The 26,681-nt window shown below is 37.3% G+C and overlaps 4 protein-coding genes across 7 annotated transcripts in view; all 4 read right to left on the reverse strand.

Annotated features, from left to right (window-relative positions):
* Positions 1-5,123, reverse strand: part of kmt2ba (lysine (K)-specific methyltransferase 2Ba) — a 29,055-nt gene extending 23,932 nt beyond the window's left edge. The window contains exons 1-2 of one of the 3 annotated variants that reach the window (XM_042011504.1): positions 4,738-5,123; positions 206-1,739 (exon numbers count right to left, since the gene is read on the reverse strand). In XM_042011504.1, coding sequence (XP_041867438.1) covers positions 206-1,739; positions 4,738-5,043 — 1,840 coding nt within the window. In that variant the 5' untranslated portion in view covers positions 5,044-5,123. The remainder of the gene's footprint in view (positions 1-205; positions 1,740-4,737) is intronic. The other 2 variants (XM_042011502.1, XM_042011505.1) reach the window with 2 other exon arrangements.
* Positions 5,124-5,813: 690 nt separating this feature from the next.
* On the reverse strand, positions 5,814-8,705 carry LOC121628366 (oocyte zinc finger protein XlCOF6-like). Of its 2 annotated transcripts, XM_041967407.1 has the most exons (5): positions 8,560-8,705; positions 7,966-8,100; positions 7,743-7,858; positions 6,939-7,082; positions 5,814-6,844 (listed from the first exon to the last, which is right to left on the reverse strand). In XM_041967407.1, exons 2-5 carry the CDS (start codon positions 8,063-8,065, stop codon positions 6,248-6,250), a joined length of 957 nt encoding a protein of 318 aa, XP_041823341.1. In that variant the 5' UTR covers positions 8,066-8,100; positions 8,560-8,705; the 3' UTR covers positions 5,814-6,247. The 2 variants fall into 2 exon arrangements, with proteins under 2 accessions (XP_041823341.1, XP_041823340.1); XM_041967406.1 differs by lacking the exon at positions 8,560-8,705 and having other exon boundaries at positions 7,966-8,552.
* A 750-nt stretch (positions 8,706-9,455) lies between these two features.
* On the reverse strand, positions 9,456-14,743 carry ndufv1 (NADH:ubiquinone oxidoreductase core subunit V1). The gene is made up of 11 exons (XM_041967146.1): positions 14,643-14,743; positions 13,097-13,206; positions 12,929-13,011; positions 12,623-12,793; positions 12,160-12,343; positions 11,509-11,698; positions 11,189-11,401; positions 10,740-10,906; positions 10,570-10,651; positions 10,313-10,458; positions 9,456-9,695 (listed from the first exon to the last, which is right to left on the reverse strand). Exons 2-11 carry the CDS (start codon positions 13,199-13,201, stop codon positions 9,615-9,617), a joined length of 1,422 nt encoding a protein of 473 aa, XP_041823080.1. The 5' UTR covers positions 13,202-13,206; positions 14,643-14,743; the 3' UTR covers positions 9,456-9,614.
* A 1,162-nt stretch (positions 14,744-15,905) lies between these two features.
* On the reverse strand, positions 15,906-26,284 carry hcn3 (hyperpolarization activated cyclic nucleotide-gated potassium channel 3). Its single transcript, XM_042011284.1, has 7 exons — positions 25,698-26,284; positions 22,202-22,631; positions 21,946-22,107; positions 20,260-20,478; positions 19,604-19,750; positions 17,804-18,044; positions 15,906-17,137 (listed from the first exon to the last, which is right to left on the reverse strand). Exons 1-7 carry the CDS (start codon positions 26,153-26,155, stop codon positions 16,935-16,937), a joined length of 1,860 nt encoding a protein of 619 aa, XP_041867218.1. The 5' UTR covers positions 26,156-26,284; the 3' UTR covers positions 15,906-16,934.
* Positions 26,285-26,681: the final 397 nt, after the last annotated feature.

Below are 26,681 nucleotides of genomic sequence, written 5' to 3' on the forward strand. Positions count from 1 at the left end.
AATCTTCTTTTCAGGATGTATTCTGATTAAATCTGTCTAATAAACCATCTTATACTGAACTATAGTTTGTAGTCCATTTAAGACTGAAAACATTTTAAACTTTCAGGCAACATACAGCAACCATACAACAGTTGCAGCACAAGCAGCAATATCCTCATTGAAATAAGAACAAACCAAAAAAAAAAAAAACCAAACTAATCCTTACTGTTATTGCCTTCATCTTCTAGTGGAGTTTGAGAGGATGATCCTACATCTGTGTTCACCACCACAGCCAGTTTTCGGACAACTCCAGGGGAGTCCAGTTCCTCCATCATGAGCTTGGGCCTTCGTCTCTTCCTCACATGAGAGGTCAAATTGTCGCCATGTGGTGTATAATCGTCCTCAATGCTGGACTGGCCTTTCCTTTTTTCTGCCAGTTTTAAGGTCAGTTTCTTGAGGTTTTTGTAGATCTCCAGATGTGGTTCTCCTGTACTAGGTGCTGATGAGATTTTTGATACCCCAGATTGGCTGTCGAACATAGATAAGGACTCCCTATCTAACGGCTGCTGCGAGTTGCCAGTATAACCTTCTTGAATTGCTGCACTTGGTTTCCCGTCCTCTTTTTGATGACTTTTCAGCCATGCTGAAAGACAGCCCTTTGGAAAGGGAATCATTTCCTCATCCAAGAACCTTTTAGGAGCTTTAATAATGCGAGAAGACCGTCCACTTGTAACAGTTGCAGAGGAATTGTTGGACCTCTGGTGTAATTGCTCTTTAATTGACCTGGGCTCTTCTTCTGATGAGGTGGTACTCTGACCTGGGATCTGCTGGTCCTTCACATCCTGTGCTACTGTGCAGGAAAGGGGCTCTGGCACATAGGCATAAAAAACGCGCTTTGTGCGAGCCCGGGCCAATTTAGGACACTTAATAACTGAATCACTTGTAGATGTCTTTCGTTTGTACCCAAAGTAAGATTTGCGATGTTTTTTGTGCACTCTTTTAACAGAGGTCTCTGCGGCTTTACACTCAAGTGGCACTGCTGCCTCTTCTCCGCTCTGGGCACCAGCCTCAGCTCCAGCCTCTGGAGAAGCACCCATACCTTTAGCTATTCTCTTCCTCTGACGTTTGTGAAAGGATTTCAACGACAGAGCGACTGCTCGAGATGTGCGCCTGGAGTGCCCAGTTTGAAAACCACTTTCGCTATTGGCTGAACTCTGTGTCTGAAACTGATCTTTGTCCGATTCCTCTGGCACCTTGCCATCTACTTTGACCAAACTTTTAACTTTTGCTGCACCTTTGACTGCTGCTGGGGCACTCTCCACATTTTCTTGGTGCTTGATGCCTCCAGCCGATGTAGAGGCTATTTGGTTTAGCGTGCTTCCAGAAGATGCCGCTTTGCCTGCGTTGCTAATGTCAACTGATGCACTGCCGTGTGTATCTAAAGACTGCTTGTCTGCAGGTTTAGCTTTTAAAGGGAGAGCTACCCCTGTGTCATTCACTTTAACTGCCACCTTTGGTGATTTTGTGTCTTTTACTGGACTCTCTTTAGCATCCTGTTCTTCTTTAGGAAGCCTTGGTACAATTTTCCCAACAAAAGCTGGCTTTGGGGTCCTTGGAATGATTTTTCCGATCACAGGTTTTGCCTTTGACAACAGGTCTGTGGCTTGGGGAGAGTTGGCTTGGCTGATGGACAACTCAAGGGCAGCAACTGAATTTTTCTGACGAACTCTTGTGCCCCCAAATCCAGTGAAATCTTCCTCCTGGAGGAAAACAAAGTACAAGCTTAAAGTCAGTATGAAAACTGTTTTTTTAATAAGTAGAGATGCAGAAAGATACACTAAGAGAACAACCAATACTTCCTAAAATATGAGTGCAACAGCAACAAATTATGTCCATGAGATATGCAGCATGTCATTACTGACTGGTCAGCATATAAAAAAATAAAATAAAAAATAAAAACTTTACATACATAGACAATGTAAATACTGATTTTTTTTAAAGAAAGTAGCAAAATAAATTCAGAATTCATGTGCATTTCTATCAGCATAAAATAAAAATTAAGAGTTCAATATGTTAGGTTGTAGGTGACTATTTCTCCAGTCATACTGGACAAAAGACAAAATAAATAAATAATAATAATAATAATAATAAAAAAAATCACTTTTAATTAAAATGAATGAAAATGACTTTACTGATCCCCTGAAGGAAATAAATGTTTTAGTTATTTAAAAAAATGGTTTCCTTATAAATAATTGACTAGAAGTAGTCAAATGACATAAAATATAATAAAAACTAAATTAATAATATTAATAATAAAAAGCTGTGACTGACTTTGATCATTTTAAAATAATAAAACTGGCAAGAAAAAGCTAATAATTAATAAAATTGAGATAAACTGTACTCTTCTGATAACAGTAATGTGATTTGTTTAAGTAATTTATTTATCAAAGTAATATTATAAAGAAAATAGTCTTTTTCAATTATAAGGTTTTAAGTTTTAGAACACAATAAAATCATCTAGTTCTCACCAGGTAGGAAAAAATAAATAATTAAACCCTCAAACGAACAACAACATATGACATATTACAATGTTTCGTTAATTAGTTTAGGAAAAAATCAAATGCATCAATACAGAAGTGGTGTCTAAAAGACTGAGTCTAGTTTTCGCGCTATTAAGAGAATATGAAGCTGACAGGTGATGCTGATCAAAATTAATCTTACAGAAGCAGTTCTTGCTTCTATAAGATTTTCTGGAAATGGTTTTAAGGTTTTTTCAAAACACACAGCAAGTCAGAACAAGCACATATTAAATTTTCTAACATATATATTTATGTTTAAGTACAATTGTAGAGGAGTGATGATTTAGGTTTCTTTTACAGCGACAGGACCTAGGCATCTTGCAGTCATTAAGCTGACCACAAATCCTCTGTATATTTAAGTATTCTAGAGTGAAATGTATGGTCAGCTGTCTGAGTGCTTAAGATTGGCTGAAATCCAGTTACAGTCAGACAATGACCCCTGGCCAAAAGGCTGTGAGCTTTTAGCCATCCCAATTGCCTGTTAAAACCCAAGTTATGTTTCAACAGTTGACAGTGCACTATAAATGAGTCACTACTGTGTTCATCATTTGATTACTAGGTATTTTCCCCCGGTGAAACTATAGTTCAGATTTAAGCACTGCACTCCAACCTTACTCCAGTGTTGCATCAGTGCAGTTAAGATGCAGCAAAGGAAATTTATTTTCTTTGTGAGGCAACTATTAAAGAGCTCACATGTTTTTTTTCCATTTCATGGTTTCTGTGCATGCTTAATTTTTTGTTGTAATTTTTTTGTTTTGTTCACAATATTTTCTTAGCAATTAATGAAAAATGGGAAGAAATTCAAAACGATTTTAGCCTAATATTTATTGCATGCACTGATATTTCAATACTGACACTGAAAATATCATACCAACTCTGCTGCAGAACTGTTAAACATACACTCACCCTTTAAATCAGGCACCTTTTTATCAAAGATGCAAAGAAGGCTTTCTACAGTAGAACAAGAGCACACCCCAAATTACTCACATTCATCTTCAAATTAAAATGATAAAAAAAAATATCCACAGTTGGGCCATCAGTGAAACCAGCTCTGCAGAACACAAGTGCGTGGTGCTGAGTGATGCGTGGTTCTTTGGTTGAGCAGCATCCACAAGCTTTAGCTTATGCCATGTGACTGTTACAGTCCACTCTACAGGGATTGCATCAGTGAATTACGACTGATGTCACACATTAAAGCCCCTTATTAAAGACTAAATAATATGATTAGAATAAAAGTGACAATAAATCACTGTCACCATCTCACCTGGTTAAAATGTAAAGGACTACTTTAGTATTGAAAATATGGACAAACTAAGAATAAATGGTAATAGAATGTTGAAAGCTACACTGGCATTAATAATAATTAAATTCAAGCAAACCTACATTATATGATCTCCATAGACTCCTACTCATCCTGCTTATGCAAGAAATGTGATTGCACTTGCAGAACCTTTAATGGAAGCAAGCTATTTGGGTTGTCTTTAGCTATCAAATAAGATACTGGGAATTTTGTATTACAGTTGTCTTATTATAACGTTCAGCTGACGTTTTACCCACTTTCCCATTGCTTCCTACGTTAAAGTGACGCTAAAAACACCGACCAGTCAGCTGACAGCAGCTCCAACGTGGAGAGTGTGATCCCCTACTTCGCAGTAGCGACGTTTTTAATATAAGATTATCGGCCAGAGGTTGTCAGAACTGGGTGGGAACTTCTACTCACCAAACCATACCAAAGGATGAACAAAGAAAGACACCTAATGGTTTCCACAACAAAACGCAATCACGGGTGTGATCATACCGCCAAGTTTCCGCCTGAGGTTTTAATGCAAACAGACTCAGCTGGGCACTTATTTATCGGATGCAACTTAGAGCATCTATTCTCAACATTTCACAACGGAAAATAAAGTATTTATTCATTAGGTGCATTAGTAGAAAACTATCGCTATTATCATTTCTTCATCTATCTCATACATACCCTGCAAACAAACAGATAACAACTAAGCCAGTGTTTGGTTTGTTTTTACAAGCGAAGTTGTCGATAACTAGTTCAACGCCATCTGAACAGCTCTTTGTAAGTAACAGGCATTTTAATGTAGTTTTTTTAAGCTAGCCGTCTTTATTCATCACATGAAATGTACCTTTTTACATATGGCTACCATGCTATGGCTAACTGACTCACCTCCTCACTGCTGCTCGAGTCGAACCCTACATCTTTCTGCCGCCGGTGCTTCTCCGCTACCCCGAGCAGGCGCAGCAGAGACGGATCCTCGCTTAACGCTAGACCGATGTTTACGGGCCTCGGCCCTCCGACAGCCAGCTCGCCGTCGTCCGAGCCTAGTCTTCCGCGTCGGATCCGTTTCTCCGACCGCAGCCTGCTGCGAGCCGCGCACGGTCGGCCCGGAAACCGAGCCCGAGCTGGTGGTGCTTGAGTACTCAAACCCGCCACGACAGAGGGAGATGATAATCCTCCTCCCGAGGCCGCCATTATTTACCACAACAACACGGACGGCGCGCTAGCAGAGGGTGACTACAGCGATGCGAGAGGCAAGATGGACTGCTCCGAGGCAAAGGCGCGAGATAGGAAAAACCACGGGTGCATCATGGGAAATCGCTGTATGCTCGAAATCTTCGCTGTCCACGGTGCCCGGTGTCCGACTTCGTCGGTATTTCTTATTTTTTTTTTCCTTTTTTGTGTGACTATAAACGTCAGATTGTGGACTAAATTTGTTTTAATAAAGGCTAAATACTTAAACCTTGAATTACCCCAATTAAGATTAAGTAAAATCCTTTAAAATATTATATCATAAAGTTTAGTATGTAAACAAAAACTAGACTATCAGTCTTCACATATGCTATTATCTGTTGTGTATTTCACCTGCTAATATAAACTGATTAGTTTTGGTGTATATGGGTCTGTTATAAATATTTTATTTTTTTTAAAAAACCTATTTCATTACTGGAGTCAACATCTGCCAGCAAAAAATAAATAAATTTAAAAAAAGCTGATTCCGATATGAATCTTAACCCATAAAGTAACAAATAATGAATTAGGAAATATGGTGGACACATTACTCTATATTCACCTTGTGAATCTACTTAATTACTTGGCAATGACAAAATATCACAAAATACATTAAAAAGTATGATAAATTAGTTTGGTCTAGCATTTGCAGGACTGTTTCCAATTTACAATTCAGTTGCTTTTTTGTACCTTTTGAAAAAAGAAAAGTAACACTTCAAAATTATATCTTTTCAGATGCAGGATTTTATTATATTAGTACTTACATTCTATTGTATTTTTCTTGAGAGTAAAACACTTAAATACAATACCTTCCCACAGTTGAGGGAGTAATTATTTGCTAATCTACATGAATATAAAATATTTCCGGTAGAATAGAGGTAATATGAAAAGCAACAAAGGGCCTTATGACAGACACATAAATCATGCACATAAATCATGAACAGTTAGGATTTTCGTTCACCAGTGTAAGGTGTCTTTGTAAAAAACAATATATATATATATATATATATATATATATTGATTTAAAAAAAAGTGATACAGAAAAATAACATCCAGTCACGTTATATAACCTTGCTTGAGTAATTCTTATTACATATTCACACTCACGGGGAGACAACTTAGTCTCTGATATTTTTTTAGACACAAGTAACAGTCGTTTCCTCCTATATTATCTCTTTTCCACTGCCTCCTCGCCCTCAGTGTGGCAGGTCAGATGTGCCTTTAGGGCACTCTCTCTTGAAAAGCTCTTTCCACAGGTGAGGCATGTGTATTCAGCGATGGAAGCTTTACGATTTGGATTCCTGTGTGTGGTTTTCTTGTGTGCACGCAGTGCTACAACAGAGGGAAATATGCAATTGCAATCTGTTTCCGGACATGGAATTTTGAGCTCCACAGAGGAGGATCCTTCTGTTGCCAAGTCACTGAATCCTTTGGATCTCTCTGCTTCTTCAGTTTTCTTACAATCTACTGCCACCTCTTGAGCTGCATACTTAGGTTTACGGCCACGTTTTTTGCCTTGCATCTTAACATCACAGTTTGAATCATTAGCAAATTCCTCTTGGTGATGCAAGAGTTCTTCTTCTGTCTGGAAACCACGACCACATTTGCAGCACTGGAAAGTGTTAGTGTCATCATTCACTACGGGGTGGCCGAGGTGCACTGCGATGCGGTGGTTGCGAAGTCGAGATGGACTGGGGAACAAAGCACCACAGTCCCTGCAGAGACATTGTCGTTCTGTGCACTCATATCGTCTGTGTTTATTCAGCTGAAAGATATTAAAAAGACACCATAAATAATACACAAATAATATTCCATATTCACAGCAGAACAAAAAATGTAAAACAAATATGTGTCCTCACCTCAGTAAAGGTATAGAAGTTTTTCTGGCAGTAAGCACAAAGGAAAGGCTTCTCATCTGTATCATGCACAGTCTGGTGCTGGCTGAGCTCCTCAGAGGATGAGAAACTCTTGTCACACTTATAGCACGAGAACAGCGTATTTGTCTGCAAAATCAAAAGAGTTATTTAAATTAGGAAAATAAAAACAAAAAAAAACTTTACTTACTGAAAAAAGTGAAACTCAACCAAACTACACTTTCAATTATTCATCCTAGATAATAATGCATACAAAAAAAAAGCATGTTCATGCAAGACTGTTTTAACCAACAATTACTTGCAGTGCAAAATCAGTTTGTCAGAGAGCGCTGGCAAATTTTGCAGCTGTTAAATGGCCCACACAGCACATACAGTATGTACAGTAGTCCTGAAATGAGTATTACAACAACAAAACATTTCACAATAATCCCCTACTCTCATTTCCCACTTTGCCCATCCTCAACGCCTATATATATATATATATATATATATATATATATATATATATATATATATATATATATATATATATACATAAATATATACACACACACACACACATAGGCTATATATTCCAATACATTTACACAACTAATATATCCCATTACTGCATAAATGAGTGTCTAATTAATTTTTTCAAGCTCTGAATTAGAATATGTCTAAATGAATTTAATCACACAGCAAAGATAACTATGCCATTTATATTTCACAAGGTTTACTGAGTTTTTTTAATACAGTTTCTACACTTGAATACTTGACATTTCCATATTAAATCAGCCTTTTCCCTACTTGCTGTAGATGCTGCTTGTACTGGTCCCGATGACTCTTCCTCATGTGTCTCTCCTTGGCTTTGGGATCACTGAAGGTGATAAAGCACTGGAAACACTGTACACTCTCATGTTGATCTGCAATGCAGTGTTATTGGATATTTTGTAGTGAAATAAAAAAAAATCTTGTTCTGCGTCAGGTATGCATTAATTATAATAAAGGCGTATCAGTACAGTTGGCTTACAGGATTGTAGGGGTGCAACCATGGACTTGGACTTGATCTCAGCTGAGTTTGACTTCACGTCATTTCCAACAATGACTTGTTCTATCTTCAGCATTTCCATGTTAATGCTTCCACAAATATCCCACAAACATGAAGCTACAAATGAAGCATACCGTTGTTTTGAAACCGAGATAAATATGAATTAATATTTTTGTAGCAGGGAGAGCTAAACCTACTGCAGGTGACAACAGTAGTCACACACAAATGGGTGGCTTGACCTTAAATCATGTTCAAAGACTGAGCATTTTCCTGCTTTATAATGACTTTTTTTTCTTTCATTTATATTTCATAGGTTAACATGTGTATTAAATGTGAATAAAACCGTTTATTTTAGTCCTGACCCGACTTGCTGACAAGGATGGAGGGAGCGGACATTGAGCGAAATAAACAGCTACAACCAAAGCTAAACAATTGTGTTTATAGATTTTACAAGTGTAAAAATGTGTACAATATTGTGCTAATATTTGTGTTGGCTTTACATACTTCACAGCAACATTAAAAAATAATAACGAATAATTTTGAGCCTTAGTAAACAATTAATAATAGCTTTCCTACCGCTCACAGCGTCCACCGAAATGAAGCCGCGAAGATGTTTTTTCCCTGTCACGTGATATGAGAAAAGTTTGATATCGCGAGATCATGAAAATACACTTTTATATTGATGTCGCCACCATAAACTCACTTATTCATAAATATAGCTTTAAATGGAAATGCCATGCATATCTGTAACTTTGCTACATTTAATTTGTTTACACCTTTCCAATGAAAAAAAAAAATCAAGATAGTCATTATCTCGTTAAAGTACTTTTTTCTACTTCTACTCTACATTTTGTTAGTAAACTCTATATCTACATTTATTAAATGTCAAGTGAAGATAATTTATCTAAAAATTGTGTATAGCTCAGTTACTTTCCCTCTGATATTAAAATGATTGAGAACATATTTTTAAAGATAAAATCGACTATTGAATGAAATTACAGGATGGATAACAAAGTTGAAGCCAAGGAAAAGTTGACTGTTTTTAGGACCATAACAGCAATTAAAGACAAAAGTTAACATATGCAATTAGCTGCCATCCATATTCTATCAAATTAATAACAATAATAATAAAAACTATAACAATAATAATAATAATAAACAATAATGACAGTAATCTTTATCTGAAACCATTACACTTTCCTTCAAAATCAGTATTTTTCACTTTTCACATGAGGTAAGTTTTGCTGACGCTACTTTAACCAGGACAGATGATCAATAAATTATATGAAATGGTGCGAAAACACTACAATTTCTTCTGGGTTATATAAATGACTATTGCATTAAAATATAAGCTCGTGGGACAAATCCCTGATAGTTAAACTTTCTGCCAATGAAATGTGTTTGAAATAAAGAGCACAAAACTCAAAGATTACAAGTGAAATGCTAAAAGTATAGGACTGAGGTTGAACTCCTTTCAGGTTATAGAACTTTATTTGTACTTTTAACATATCAATGCAAGGCTTGAAGACGAGGTGATGACATTATTTTTTTCATTTAAATAATTTGTGTATGACACAAGCACAGGGTGAAGAGCATGAGGCAGAAAAAGTTCAAGGAGACAGAGCAGCAGCTTATGCCCTGGCTTGCTGCTTCTGCTTTTCGTATTCAGCAATTCGGCTTTCCATCACAGGTCTGAAGTGCCTGATCAATCCCTGAAAGAACAGAGGCAAGAAATTAGTTATACTGTAATTAGTTATCTAAGCATGTATGGTAGGAAATAATCATAAAAATATGCAAAGCTCAAAATACTGTAGAACTAAGAAAGGTTCAAAGTAAAAGACACCACTTACTCATGAGATATCTGTGAGCTTTAATGACACCTAGTGTCAAAGTGCAAACAGCAACCAGCTGACTACTAAATTCTTAATTTCATGTGACTTCACAGTTAATGTGGAAACAGAGTTATATGATTAGCAAACTGCACGCATTCCACTGGGCCCCTTAAAATGTCACATTTCACTGTTTAGATATTAAATACATTGAGCTAAAAAATAATGAATTATTCTCTAATATATCTTGGAGAGAAGCTTATTTAAGAGGATACCACAGTTGTATCCTCTTCCTTTGGGTGTAGCTTTCAAATGGTCAACAAAATATTACATTTGTAGTGTTATATGTTTCATTAGTAGCAGAAACTGCAGTCTAAGATGCAACAATATTGGTCCGAAATGATCTGGTATCAGTAAGATACTGGGTTACCCACCAATTCTTTAGGCCATCTCTTTACTATCAAAATGTATTATATATTAAGGAGAAAACAGGTCTTTACCTGCACAGGCCATGCTGCACCATCACCCAGTGCACAGATAGTATGTCCCTCAATCTGCTTGCTGAGCTCCCAAATCATATCGATCTCCGATGGTCGTGCATCACCACGTACAAAACGCCACATCATTTTATTCATCCAGTCCACTCCTGCAACAACAGACGGGAATAGTTAACCATTTTTAAGGTCTGTTAAACGTATAAAAAACAATCCTATGCAATAAGGATGAAAACTGCATACAACACTGCAGCAGTACCTACCCTCTCTGCATGGCGTACACTGGCCACAGCTCTCATGTTTGTAGAACTCAATCAGGCGAGCGATGGCTCTGATAATGTCAGTCTGTAACAGTAAACCATTGATCAATATAAGAGATGATAGATGACATATTTGGGCTCAATGAAAAAGGCTGCAGAGGTGACAGGCCTACAGATTTGTCCATGACGATAAGAGCAGCCGTGCCAAGGCCAGTCTGAGCTTGAATGAGGCCATCAAAGTCCATTAGTACTTCTTCACACACATTCTTGGGAATGAGGGGGGTTGAGGATCCACCAGGGATTACGGCCAGCAGGTTATCCCAACCTCCACGCACACCGCCTGCCAGACAGATGTTGGTTTCAATCAAGAGAGAGTAAAAAAGTTCTTATGTTAAGCTGTCTTAACCTTTGGCTTCATAACCTGCAGAAGAACATAGCAGATGAATTTCCAACTGTTTGACTCATTGACTATATTTAAAAAACACGCTCACCCGAAAAACATTTTTAAATAAACAGCCCATAACTCGTGATAAAAAAAATCTGCAAACATGTTACCATAACCTTCTGTTATAAATAATAATAAAAAATAAAAAAAAAAAAACATCCAGAGTGTAATGCATGCCTGCATGTCTCTCAATGAGTTCTTTCAGAGGGACGGACATCTCCTCCTCTACAGTGCAGGGGTGGTTAACATGGCCAGAGATGTTGAAGAGCTTTGTGCCAGAGTTCCTCTCTCTGCCAAAACTAAGAAACCACGAGCCCCCACGACGACAGATAGTGGGCGCCACAGACACCGTCTCCACATTGGCAACAGTTGTTGGGCAACCAAACACACCTTTAGGGCAGAAGAGGGAGATAATATTTAAATGATATCTGTTATTTAGACATAGACATAAAATCCTATATCCTAATTTTAAACTGAGTCTATACACTGAAACTCACCAACATCAGCAGGGAAGGGGGGCTTCAGGCGGGGCTTCCCCTGTTTCCCCTCCAGGGACTCAATAAGAGCAGTCTCCTCTCCACAGATGTACGCTCCAGCACCACGCATCACAAACACATCAAAATCATAACCTGAACCACAGGCGTTCCTGCCAATCAGCCCAGCAGCGTAGGCCTCATTGATGGCAACCTAGGATCCAAAAGAGAAAAGTGTTTATGCCGACCATTAAGAGCAGAGCATGAGGCCAGTAAGGAATTTAAAAGGTTAAAAAAGTTAGTTGTAAGATGGCAGATATGAACCTCTTTAGATTAATTAATAAGTAGATAAATGATAAAACAGGAACAATGTTTAATATTTAGAAAGAAATAATTAGGGAGATTAAGCCTGTAAATATACGAGGAAAATTTATATTAAAAAATTTTTTTTTAAATTAAAGCAGAAAAAAAAAAAAAAAAAAAAAAAGATTATCACATGATTGGTACAACCTGCAATAAACAGACTTATCAAATGACCATATTCAGCGATAAGGAAATAAAAACTGAGAAGCTTAAAACTTTCATGCATCATGTACTTTGTGTTTAAAGGTCACTTAAATTAACCTTAAAAATTTCAGTGTTTCAAACTCAGAATTTCTCTGTGCCCGCATTCACCTGCAGGTTGGACGACTCATTGTAGAACTCTCCTCTGATATAGATATAAGCAGCACGTGCTCCCATGGCCCTCCCAGCAACCAGGCAGCCCTCCACCAGTTTGTGTGGATCATTACGCATGATCTCCCTGTCCTTGCAGGTGCCTGGTTCTCCTTCATCTGCATTCACCACCAGGTACTTCGGCCTAAAAGAAAAAAAAATGATTCCATTAGGTTTCCATTTCATTCATTAGTCAGATCTAGCATTCAGTTTTATTATGAATAAATAAACATGTAGATGAATTTGAAATTCTGTTAAAGAGAACATTTCTGTACATTTTTTTAAAAAGTAACAGTTACTTTTCCTTGTAATTAATTACTTTTATAATGCTGTGACGCCGTTTCTAACGCTGCTACTTTTTGCAGGAAGTAACTAGTAACTATAATTAATTATTTTTTAAAGTAACATGCCCAACACTGCTTACCGGCCATCGCTTGGCTTGTTCATAAAACTCCACTTCATGCCAGTCGGGAAACCAGCTCCACCTCTCCCACGCAGGCCAGAAGTCTTGATCTCATTGAGAATCCAGTCCACTCCCTTCAAAAGGATCTCCTTGGTTTTATACCAGTCGCCACGCTTCAGGGCACCTTTCAGCCTAAAAACACAAGAAGATGCAGGTGCGGACTGAGTTCTTTTATGTTAGTTTTTACTTCCCTGTATGCATCAAATCAACGTGGATTTGAGACTATAGATTTGACAGAGAACATTAGAACAGCATCATTCTCATTACCTCCAGTCATGACGGCCATACAAGTTTGTGAAGATTCTGTCCTCATCTGCTAGTGGTCCAAATTTAGTTTTCTTAGGAGAAGTCTGAAATCAATAAAACAAAAAGATGTTAATCCTATCAGAATCTAAACTCTTTTATTGCAGTTTAAAGAAAATACAAGGAATGTACCTGTGCCGTGCTGTTGAATCTGGTAAAGGCGGTCACACAACCTTGGCTGACAGCAGCCGGGGTGCGTGCAACCCCACACACAATTGATCGAGACAAGGACAGCATCCCTCCTGTCACAAAGACATAAGGCAGTATTACATCTTAAACTGAGGCTGCTTTAGTAAAGTTACCTTAGTAAAAGAAGAAAACAGTTAAACCAGAAAAGACTGAAGTAGCACAGGCCAGTGCAGCAACTGTACAGCATTCAGCATTATTTGCAATATCTATTCTACAGTCATTATATCACATATCATCTATAAGGAAACATTCATTTCTACTAGGGCTGGGCGATATGAACCAAATATCTCGATATATATATTCATAAAGAGATTACTTGTTTGTTACAATCGTACGTGACTTTGCTGCTCTTAACATTAGTCCTCAAACATGCATGCTGTAGTAACTGGATGACAAAAAGGGGCCTGCTCTTTTTTATTTACTTATTTATTTATTTACTTATTTTAATCTGAAATCTTGTTTTTCTTACCTGCAATTTGATATTACATTCTAATGTATTATAATTTTCACATTTCCTTGACAAGCTCCTTTTAATAATTGGTAAATAATTTATTAATAGTCAATCTAGACTTTTAACCCTGTTGGTCATTATTCTTATCCAAGTTTAACATTTCAGGTTTTTGTGATTTTCATTCTTTGACAGTGTAAATAATTAATGTATATAGGAGTCAATGGGGGGTGGAAAATGTCTAAATTTACTATTTATATTACTGGTTATTGCACAGACACTATCCAAGACATGTCAAAATTACTATGATATCCATTATATAAAACAGCTATTTATTTGTACATCACATACTATAAATACATACAACTGTGCACCAAAACATGGTCACGTGGACTGCTATGTTTTCTGTGATGAGCGGTATAATTACTCAATTAACTAAAATTAATAAGATAAATATAATTTTTAAATCAGAATGCTATCTCCAGTCCAAACACTGATAAATGTCAATATAAGTAGTGATGTTTAATCCGACCGTATCGTTAACATACTAATTCAAAAGAACATAAAAAAGTATATTCTGCTGACATACCAGCAAATTCTTTCTCAAACTAGGCTCGAAAATGTGAAGTTTCAGTGCAACTTATGTGATGTTGTTACGTCAGTTAACTAAGAGTTAGCTACTGAAAGTGAAGTCTAATTTTAGCATTATCAGTCCTAACACCGCAAAACTAAGCATTCAAGCCAGCAAACATTTACAAATGTTTGAAAAGTATTTCACAACTGGGGATTAATTTGCTCCACCAAGTGTGTTGACTAGAGTACACACTGACCTCCATGCTAGCTTCTGCTAGCCTTGTGTAACTACAGCTAGCTAGCTTAGCGGTTAACCTTTTAATGTCGCAATGAAAACAGCTAGATATTTGCAAATGTCACACTCAAATGTCATATGCAAACTGAATGGCTAATAGCACATGGGGTATTAGCAACAATCAAACGACAAAAGGCGGTGCTGTAAGTTAGCAAACAATGGTTCTAGCATACCTTCTCTCAGCCTTACAGATTTATGAAATACAGCCTCACAGGAAGCGAAAACGCTCGGCCCGGATACAATAATGATCACCGCTGCAGGCGGCCGAGGCTTATATATTACTGAGTGGAAAACCCTTTCATAACATTAGTCTGCCCTTGTTATGTGTGTGTCTGCATTTATATATATATATATATATATATATATATATATATATATATATATATATATATATATATATATATTTTTTTTTTTTTTTTTTTTTTTTTTTTTTTTTAACTTTCATCATGAATTTTGTGAAAACAAAATATTGGAAAATAAGCACATGCTCTCTAGGTACCAAACATGGCAAGATACATGAACTGGTGCCGTGATATAACTGCATTACATAACTTTAACCTCTGGGTGTATATACTTTTCTCTCTAGCTAAATCTCAAGTGTACTTTAACATTATGGACTCCTCTCATTCCATCAATCTGAGGTTTGATGATGCTGATGGGTGAAGAATGATTATGAAACTCACCACAGTGCAAAGACATTTATTGGGTATGGCCTGTGAAAGCCCCAGATCCCAAAGGAAATTTATGCTTTTACAGTGAAAAATTCAAACTGCCACAAAAGTCAAAGGAGCTGAAACAAAGGACTGATGTCAATTTTTGTTTACTTTTTGATTCATGATTCCATTTTTTTATTTGTGCAGAAAAATGTTGAAATTTTGCTTTTGCTTGCTACATATCGTTGTTTAATTTTTTTTTCATGAAAAGCCAGTATGTAATTTTAAAATAGATTTTGTCATATGTGTGATTTTTATTCCAACAAACAATTTATTTTATTTTTTTTAATTATTTATTCTTTTGCTAATGGTTGTGTTACATTCAAAAATTCATGAAGCTTAGCATAATCCTTCTTAAAGTTGATCTTTGTGAACATTGATGTTTTGTGCATGAATTTTAATGATGTTGGTTGTTTGTGTTTTCCTGCTAAGTATATTCACTTATTTTTTTTAGACAAATCAAACGCTAATAGAAATGTTAAAATGTTACAAACACACATATCACATCTTTAAAAAGCAGCTGCATAAGGAAAAAGAAAAAAAAAACACTGACATTTCAAATTCACAATTCAAAGGGCAAAAATAATTACATTACATGGTCAGAATGAGGCAAATTTGATGGAAAGTCTAAATAAACAAGACAGAATGTGAGAATTTTGGCCAAACCTAAACATTCATAGGAAAGTTAACATCATTTAAATGTAAATAATTTTCAGACATATAACAGCTTACTTCCATTTATTAAATCCTGTTCAGCAAAATAAAGAAATAAATAGCTCAAATCAAGCCATGTCAAAGCTAACTCATTGCATTCAATGGTAATGGTTGCTGCCTGGCTACACAAGTTTAATATAGACATTTTCTTGTTATTAGATTAGCTTTTCCTGGTTTGAAATAAAATCTGCTGTAAAAATGATCTAAACTATCTCTTTATGTGATTAATTTAAAGTGGATGCTTGTTTGTCTATAAGATCTTGAAATTAATCATACATATTTGGAAAAATTAATTTCTACATTTGAAATACCAAAGTGTATCTAACCATTAAGTGGTTACTTATATCTTTATGAACGATATAAGTAAAAACTCCAGGACAGGAAATTTGACAAATCAAACTCTTAACAAGTAAGTGTGATCTCCACGTGTGTGTGCTCAGTTGAGTTATGTCACTCTAGCTTATCTTCTGTGTACATGGGTATTAACCTTCACATGACACAACCTATAGAACTGGGGATCATCTGAATCACAAAGCTATGTGATGAATCGCCAGCTGGTCTTCCTACACTTTCAGTATTATGAATTCTGTTATGGATAATCAAATGGGCACAGCAGTCCCAAAGAGTGTGTTGGCTGCTGAAGTATTTACAAGTGGAAATTGTAGAAACAGTATTGGTTAAAACATGTTACAAATTGTAATAGAAGCGGGAAACAAGAAGACAGCTGATCAGAATACTATTCGATTAATAACACAAATGGATCTAATAAAGAAGATTTATCTCAAACATGAGCATATAGTTTTTTGAGATTCAAGTAACAATTAGAATTAACAAAAGGTGCTAATTTACCCAAAATGCAGCAGCAATGTGATAATAAATTAAAATGGAATATCTCCATTTGGTCATCTATCACTGTGCACTAATGTCAATAGCAATCATTCTGATTTAAATATTTCTTCATTGTCTGGTGGAGTTCAGTCACAAATGACAAACATGCTCCACATTTCTGGTTGAAGTCTCTCGGTAAGTCTCCAGGGATCACTCAGTTGTTGGAGGCTGATAACTGGGTCTGCGGGAAACTCGGTCCAGTCGGTCCACAGCCACGCTCTCAAAAGCCCTCCTCATCAGAGGATGCTCCTCAAGGACCTCGTTAAAGTCGTCCACGCTCAGGGAATAGAGACGGCAGTATGTTTCGGCCTTCACGCTGGCTGTGCGGCGTCCCTGAGTCAGCAAGCAGATCTCTGAATCACGAAAGAGAGAGTCAGATTGACTGTTAGCTGAGCTTGGATTAAAATCTAAAAATGAGGATACTTGTGCATTTAATTTATACTTAAAGAATATCACTCTACACTAGATTTAGTATATGACTGTAGAATAGTTTTAGTTGGTTTAATACACCTTTCAGGAAGCTCCCAATATTTTCATATTTGTTTTATCTTGTTTTATGTTTTCTATAAATGCAAAGGTGAAAGGATAAAAATGCTGTCATTGAGAGGCCTGGACTATAAAAAAAGCCATTAATCTTGTAATCTAAAATGGGATTTCTGAAAGTATTAACATAAAGGTATTAGCATTCATACACTGTTTGTATCTTTTGTAATAAAAAAAAATATCTAAAGTTTATGATATGGGTCACAAATCCTGGATGAAATTCACAATGAGCAGGATGGCTTTCTTGTGTCATTCTACACCTAAACTGAGAATGTTTTTTTAAACAATCAGATTAATCTGGGAAAAAAAACAATCAACAGATTATTTGATGCCAACAATAACAGTTAGCTGGAGCTTTTTCCCCTGAAAATGTTGATGACCACAGACAAGTTGAGATTACTTTTGACTGTAGGAGTGCTGCAGATCCTCTTATAGATTTGTCCTGCAAAGGTTTAGAACACTGAAAAACAATTTACCTCCAAAATACGCTCCATCATTGAGCTGAAGCTCCCTACTTCCACGGGGGATGATTGTGACGGTGCCATGCTGGATGAAGTACATCTTCCGACCCAATGTTCCTTCTCGTATAATGAAGTCTCCTGGTTGGAAGACTTCAAAACGCAGCTTGGTCAGGATCACCGTCACAAAATGAGGGTCAGTGTTGGCGAAGAGTGGCATGTTGGCTACCAGCCCACGACAGTTATAGCTGACAATCTCCTGCATTGTGGGGATAAAAAGAAGACAAACTATGTTGATAAAGCTCATGTGAAGAGATTTGTTAATTCCCAATTAACCCATTAAGTACCATAGTATGACGAAAAGTTGTATTTTGCATCGCTTAATATAAAGGGTTCAAATATGAGTGAATGAAAAAAAAACTGTAGTTCTGTCAGTTTTTTGTTCAAATGAGTGATTCTGACCAGAATTTGCATTTGACTTTTTGTTTTAGTACAAATATTGATCACACCACTAACCGTTACGTGTCAAGCCAAGATGATACAGATTAGCCCCAGCTTCTCAGGTGCAGTGCTCTGCTTTTGTAAGCAGTAGATAAAAAATTAACAGTATCTGTGATGGTTGATTTAACAAACATTGTTAACAAACATGATTTAGAAAGCAACCTAAACTTTAATATTTTACTTTTTTTTTTTTGTTTTTTTTGTAATTTAACAGTCAAATGTCAAAAAGTGGTAAAAATGGCAATAACAGCATTTAAATTGAACAGTTGAAAGCATCTCACCAGCAGTCCAAAAGAGCAAACAACAACAAAGAATTTTCATTTGTCTTAATTCTAAATAAAAACTAATGTTATGTAAAAACAGATTCTTTGTGGCAATAAAATACACTGCTAAAAAATAAAGGGATCTTAGTGAATTGAATATTCCAGGTAAAAATTTTTATTCATTACATAGTGGAATGTGTTTAAAATATAATAACATAATGATCAATGGCAATCAAAATCATAAACCCATGAAAGTCTGTATTAAGAATCAGACTCAGAATAAAAGTGGAAAGATCAGATCTCAGGCTGAACCAACTTCTAGGGAAATTTCTCAAGACAATTCAAAATTAGGTTCAGTGGTGTGTGTGGCCTCCATGTTCCTGTATACACCCCTTATAACGTTTGGATATGTTCTCAATGAGATGTTCTAATGAGGGAAATCTTCCCAGACCTGGATCGGGGCATCAGTCAACCCCTAGACAGTCTGTGGTGCGACATAGAGGCGGTGGATGGAACGAGACATGATGTGCCAGAGGTGCTCAGCTGGATTCTGGTGTGGTGAACGGGCAGGCCAGTCCATAGCATTAATGCCTTCATCATGCAGGAACTGCTGACACACTCCAGCCACATGAGGCCGAGCACTGTCATGCATGAGAAGGAACCCAGGTCCTTCTGTAGCAGCGTATGCTCTAACAACGAATCTAAGGATCTCATTCCAGTACCTAATGAAAGTCAGGATACCTCTGGCTCACACATGGATGTCTTTGTGGCCTACAATGATATACCTCTCTAGACCATCACTGACTCATGGCCAAACCGGTCATGCTTAAAGGTTGTTGCAAACATGATTTGACTGCAAGTTGGACAAGACATCATCCTGGGCTATTTTGACAATTTAGATGAGTCAGTAATGAGAACAACTAATTGCAATCTTCAGCTAATAGTGGCTTTATGATGAATGCTTTTTTTTTTAAAGATGGGAGCCAATAATAAAACAAACTAGGGAATAAATCCGGAAAGATAAGGCCTATTAATGGTTTGATGAAGAACTCACCTCCCGTAGTGGATCGCTGAGCTCTCCAAGGATATTGTCCTCATCGAACATCTTGCCTTGAAATCGCTGCTCATAATAATCATGAATCCTCTGCCTTACATCTGCTGGCAATTTATGGAATGACATGTACTGCTCCACTTGCTTGTACTGAAAAACATTTGTGCAAAACACATTATTTGACCCTCATGAGGATACAATTGAAAATCTGATGCCAAACATCAGAATTAGTCACATTTTCTACCATGTGTTTGCTGAATTATTCCACAGTAATTACGTATTCATTCCATTTGTTTTGTAAGCTTTTACCCCAATTTTAAGTGGATTACAAAGGCATTTTTATAGCCATCAGCAGACAGCAATCCAAAACAAAGGTGCAGCCATTTGTCATCATCTGCTCAGCTTTATTTCATGAAAATCCCCCAGAAACGGTCACAGTAAAGCCACAAAATCCATTAGATAATACATACATTTGGCATAGTCTCCCAGAATAAAATATAACCAAGCAAGCAAGTCTATGATATTGCATGACGGCAATATTAAAACTCAAAGGCAGAATCAGTTAGTGACCTGAAACACATTGTCCACAGAAAAAGTGAAGGTGTAGGTCAAAGGGTTTTATCCTGTTAAACTTATAAGGTCAGAGCAAACATGATTACCTTCTCTTGATACTGCCGATGTGATGCGTCCAAGGATTGGACCAGGTTAGTTGCGTGACCCAGGAACATGGCATAACAAGTGGCGCCAATAACCATGCTGATCATGGTGAGCCAAACGTCACTAAATCCCTCTGGAGGGTGAGCACCGTACCCTATACATAACATGTGACTCATGGCCATAAACAGGGCGTAGGAGTACTGTAGTTGCCAAGTAGCATTCTAAAAACAAGTTAAAAAAAGAGGAGATGAGACAGGATACAGATGTGCATTCATGTAGAAATAATATTTAGTATACATGGAGTTGAATAAAATTAGAGTTGCTGCAAAATTCAGTGTAAAAAAGACAAATATTGGAGTATGTATATAGTTTTCCAGTAAGAAAGTAACAGTAACATTTACCAAAATAGCAGATAGAGATAGTTATCAGTTGCCTCAGTTATGGAATGAGTGGATACGCTCACACACCCGCTAAACTTTCTTTTTATACTTTTAAACACATTAAAAACTCTTCTCTTCATTCAAAATTCACACATTATTTATTCCTTTTTTAAAATTATTTCAGCTTTATTCATGATTATTTATTATGATTATTATTTATTATGGATCCATGGAAATAATTCCTAAATATTCAGGATTATCTATTGGCAAAACACAAATATACATAACTATGTTTTCTTAAGTGTTGGTTGCAAAAAAGGAATAAGAATTACTGCAATTTAATAACTTAAAACCCTGCACATCGCCTCTACTGTCCTCCACCATGTTGGTTCACAGTTGAGAACCAGGTCAATACAGCAATCCAGTAACCCTTTAAGTTAATTATGCATGAACGGATGGTAACTTAACTATGGCCCTGTCAAAGCAATACATAAATGCAAGCTATAGGTCTAATATATGTCATACAACTGTCAGTGGACAAGCTGTGTACCATAAGTTGCAATCACACTTCAAGCATGAGTGCTTTTAGTTTGATTTTAACTTTAATCTTGAGATGATTTCTGCTTATAAAAGTGGTTTGAAATGCAAACACAATTTGTTCTTAATGGTTTTTGTTCTCTTGGTGCAGCTTGCAGCTATGCAATAAAACAGCTTCAGCCAAAACCTGATAATCCTTATCAGAAAGCCTGGAAATTACATGCTTCCCTTGCACTCATTTGCAGAGAAAACAATGTAATAATAATGTGTTAGTGAATGCTAGGTAGACTCTTTTACTTTATTAGAAAGCTTCTTAGCTTTAGCTGCAGTACTCTACTGAATAGAGGTTGTGAGCAATGAACACACTTTCAAATGAGATTCAAAAGAAATGTATGAGCAGCATCAAAAGAAAGGGCAGAAAGTAGCAGGATGACATGGGGAAGTCTTCAGGATAGATTTACCTTGGGCTCAGTGTGTGGCAGATTGTCTAACAATATTATTAAAATGATAAGTTAATAAATGAGAGGGACAAGAGGGAGGACATTTGGGACATGGAAAATGAGGGCAAACCAGTGTGCTTTGCAGTAAGGAATTTGCAGATGCATTAGAGGATAAGAAGTTTTTGAGGTGTGGGTCTGCTCATATAGGTCAGCCAGTGAGATGTCTGCATGTGATAAGGCTGTTGATTTTCTGACTGAAGCATTTTAAAACATGTTAGGTATTCTGAAACATAAGATTTAAGTTTACATTTTCTAATTAACCTATACTCACCACCATATTGTTTTTAGACACCCAACAGTCTGGAGGAAAGTCTTGCAGCATCGGCACCATAAAGGTCATGCAGCCATCCCAGTGGCACAACAGCAGCATCATACCAATCAAGTTGACTATCCGCACCACAGCACTCGCCAAGTCATAAGTCATGTGGCAAATCTGTAAGAGGAATAATTAGACGGAGGAAAATAAGGCTGATATTGATGTGTTTCTTATGTCCAAGTCAGTAATGTTTTTCATCTTATCCCTTTACCTCTTCCCACTGGTGAATGTATCGGATGAGGCGAGACAGTCGAAGAAGACGAAGCAGACTGAGAATTTTTGTGAAGCGCACGATGCGAAGGGCGCGAGCTGTACGATACACATCAGACGAGTCATTCCGGGACTCCAAATCAACAATGAGAAAGATGTAGTCTACAGGGATGGAAGACACAAAGTCTACCAGGAACCAGGTGCGGAGGTAATGCATGCGGATATCTTTGGGGTCCAGGATGATGTGACTGTCCTCTCCCAAGATTCCCGTACGAAAGTTGAAAACCAGGTCCATGAGGAAGAGGGTGTCAGACAGGACATTGAAGGTGATCCAGGGCTTGGTGTTCTGGTCTTCAAAGAAGGTGATTCCCCAGGGCAAAATGACTAGATTACTCATCATTAACAGCAGCATCACAATGTCCCAGTAAAACCTGGACACAACAGGAGAGGGTGGTGCAGTCAGATCCATGACATTCTGTTAATCTGTCAAGGTTTACAGTTTTTATTTGTGTGAACATCTTTTTTTTTGACAGATTTGTCCCCAGTTTTTGTCAAGGCCAAGCAATGATCCCATTTTGAAAGCTAACATTGTGATTGGGTACTTTATTAATGAGCATATAACTGAATTGATGACTTTGAAACACTTTGAAATAGCAGGGAAATGGAGTCATTATATCAATCAGAGGCATCTCTCTCTCTTTTTTTTTTTTTTTTTTTTACAACAGACTAGTTACTGTAGGCCCAACATTTTCCATATAATAGCTTAAAATCCATAAGCTTACTATTAACTCAGTTTTCATTGTTTTGATTCTACTTACACTGTTTATTAGATGCAAATATTCAAAATCACCATCAGTGTAGCTGGGCAGCTTTGGAACAAACTTTTTTCTGTTGTTTCAGGCCTCGCCCTGTTCTTGTGTAGCGTGTGTGTGTGTGATTACGAATCAGCAGATTGCTGATTTGTTCCAAATGGGATTGGCTGAATGGTACAAATGTTCCTTCTTCCTGATTACCTGGTACCACTGGTTGGACTATTTATTGTCCTGAGAATTGTCTGTAGATCTGCTAGATTTGACTTAAATTAGGCACAAATCTGGTTAAACATGTAAGATCATTTAAGAGGCATTTGAAGTGCCAAGTAAGGGAAGTTACCGTAGGTACATCATGACCTGAGTGTGACAAAAAGCACCCATATGACTCTCACATAATTTAAACTAAACTTTTCTGATCTTATGATGCAATGATTAAATTATTTGCTGACAGCTTATAAAACAGGTAAGTCTAGAAAAACAGGAACTGAGCATAAACATGGAAACAAGATGATTGCAACATTGTTCGCTGGGATGTTTTCCAGTGAACTCCAGACTTTACTGTAGACTTGTGAAGATGAAATGTGAATGCAGAATAATAGAGCAATTCTGAGTGAAAAACTTTTGAAAAGCCATAAAAACATCTCTTCATGACCTAAAAGTGACTTTGCACTAATACATTTACATCTTGTATGCATTATACTACATCTGGACAGGATTTCCATATATATATATATATATATATATATATATATATATATATATATATATATATATATATATATAGACTGAATTTGTCCAAAGATGTAATTCGGTTTTGAAAGCCACAGAACTCAAATTAAGGTTTCTGGGTTTGAAACAGCTTTCAGGGTCAGGTAAAGTCACCCCATTATGAGGACTGCCTTCTATAGAGTGACCCCTATTCTCATAACAGCTTCTGTCACAAGAGGAACTCCTCGCATTAAAAATTAATGCAGTTTGCCTCATCGTGATACATAGACTATTAACAAGGCAATGAACAAAAGAAAGTGTCATGAACACTGGAAATATCTGTTCTGTGATGTGCTTTAATATTGAACTTAGTGCTCCATGACTTCTCTCACCATTATCTTGTTCATCTCATTACCCTATATGTATCCAGTGTCTCTTAGACATCAAGGGTGCACGGTTTGGATTTCATTACAGATTGTTTACATCAAGTGTCAATCACTTTGTTCTCTCTCTGACTCTCTGTAACTCTTTCATCGCCTTGGCACAGCAACAGAGCACTGACTACTTTAAGTTATTACAACCCTCCACTGATTGGAATATGAACTCAGTGAAAAAAACTGCTCTTAAGTCAGTTAGGGTAAAGATAAGGAAGGAGCTGATTGGGATTCCCACTGTCATTCATGTTTATCCTTCCATCGACAATATCCATATCTACCGTGTCGACGCACTGGTTTACATGACTACTTATCATCACATTTCATGTTACAACGGATTAGTGACCACTTCCTGCTGCTAATAACTGCTCCGAAGACTTTGGAACGTATTATAGCAGTGACATAGACATGGTGTCTACATGAGTATGAGCTTAGTGTGTAAGATAAGCAGAGTAAACTCTGCTGCACTAAAAAAAACATTTTGGTATGCACTGCTGTTAAGACAAAAAACTCATGACTTTTCTCACTTTTTAACCATGCCTGCAGCTTGAAATTAGCCACTTTTGTACGTATAATTTAGAAAACTACAAGATGAAAAGCACAGCTCTTTTTTAAATTACAAAATACCTGCTGTTTCTTAGCTGTCCTGTGTGTTCACTACAAATCATCATGTGTTACATTATGAATGTGAGCATCGAATTGATCAATTTTATATTGGATCCACAGAGCTTAAGAGAACCAATCTGTCCTTAAATCTTTGAAAGGTAAACTGAGCATAAATGTGTTAATCTAACTCATCCATTTTCAAGAGGAAGTTGGACCATAAGGTTTAAGGAGAGCAGGACCTCTGTAATCTCCCCCTCAGCTGTCTGTATATTATTACATAATAGAGCAAGATGGGAATTATAGGGATTCTTGTGGGAAATAATCCCCATGCACGGGTCCCCATGCCCGGGTTTATCCTCTCTATCTAGCATAGGCCTGATGGTTAAAAATTATTTTAATTTGGTGCCAGCTATTGTTAGTGACTACACAGAATGCTTGACTTTTAAGATATCTTTTGACCCCAAAAGCTCAATCACCTGGCAAAACCCCTTCAAAAGGGAGCTATACTAAGAAATTATTGAATGTGTTTCATGTGGAGTAATAGTTCAGTTGATTGGAATCAATGAGTGCAGTTCTCCTCTTGTCATAAACAAGAAGAAGGGGAGTTGCAAGGGAGTGGTATGATTAATCCAGATGATCTTGTCCTATATACTGTATCATTAATCAAATCCTTTCATCGCCTTATCACGTGGAACCGTGACATCAGTCACTGTCCTTGGGAAACTGGACGTGTGTACTCAGTCACAGGCTGTTACTAAATGCTTTCAAGGGAAGTTTATGGAAGAAACTGAGGAATCCTAAATGATACTACTATACTGCATGTCATTTCAATCATTGTACAAATATGGTATCTTTGCCAGCCTTTTCCAAAAAACATGCCTAAAATTAGGGGCAAATTTAGTTTTGAAAATTGACATTCATCCAAACTCATGATTACCTGAAATCACTGTAAGGGTGGATGATCCACACTCCAAAGCTCTTGACCCTTTCCTGCTCAGCAGTGACCCCCTTGTGGCTGCCAAACATGCGCAGAGAGAATTTGTTGACCCCCGGTTGCAGCATGGAGCCCAACTGCCTCTGGAAGTAGGTGGACTGGTCCTGAAGCATCTCTTCAATGCCTCCTTCGCCCTCTCCATTGGTGTCCAGCAGGCCATCAGGGTCTGCCGTGTAGTCATCATTGTGGGTCTTGACCAGGGAGAAAAGTGTCCTTGTCACATCACTCCTATTTTCTGTCTTCGGGGAAGGTGTGCCAGGGGGGGTTGTCCTCTGGGAACTACTTCTCCACCTGGAGAAGCGGAGGCTGCTCCAGCTGCGGTACCTAGAAATCTCTGGTTTGTGAGCTGGGCTTTCACCAATGCCCTTCTGATCCTCTATACTCCTGGAAGGGCTGGTCATCTTTACACCTTACAATTTAAGCTGAGAAAAACAAAGTTGGCTTTACTTTCCCTGTGATTTTGTTGTATAGGGCCTAGATGTAAAGCTCACTTTCTCATAAAGTTGGCTGCAGATGCAATTTCCCATACTAATTTTACAATTAAAAAAAAAAACTTTAAAAATACTATAGCCTAATATATATATATATTTAAATAAAATAAAAATCCCCACGAGAGGTCTCATAATCCAAAGAAAGTTGCAGCCTCCATCTAAAACTTCTTGTGATGAATGAAGTTTGTTGCCTTGGATGTTTCGGGCTCTCGTCTGACCAGGAGAGGACGGGCGCAAATGGACGCAGAGGGCTCAATAGCCTTTAATAATCGGCTTTTTGGCACAGCTGCGTCCACTCACCTCTCCCCCGCCCCTCTTTCTCCTCTCCCTCCTCCTCCACTTTGAGAAGGAAGTGCCCTCCCCTCCTGAGGCGTGTGGTGCCGCTTCAGCAGGTCGTGTTGCGCAGATAGAACGGGAGGCGTCCAGGTAGTAATGA

This window comes from Melanotaenia boesemani, chromosome 17 (assembly GCF_017639745.1).
Source record: "Melanotaenia boesemani isolate fMelBoe1 chromosome 17, fMelBoe1.pri, whole genome shotgun sequence".
NCBI classification, from domain to species: Eukaryota; Metazoa; Chordata; class Actinopteri; order Atheriniformes; family Melanotaeniidae; genus Melanotaenia; species Melanotaenia boesemani.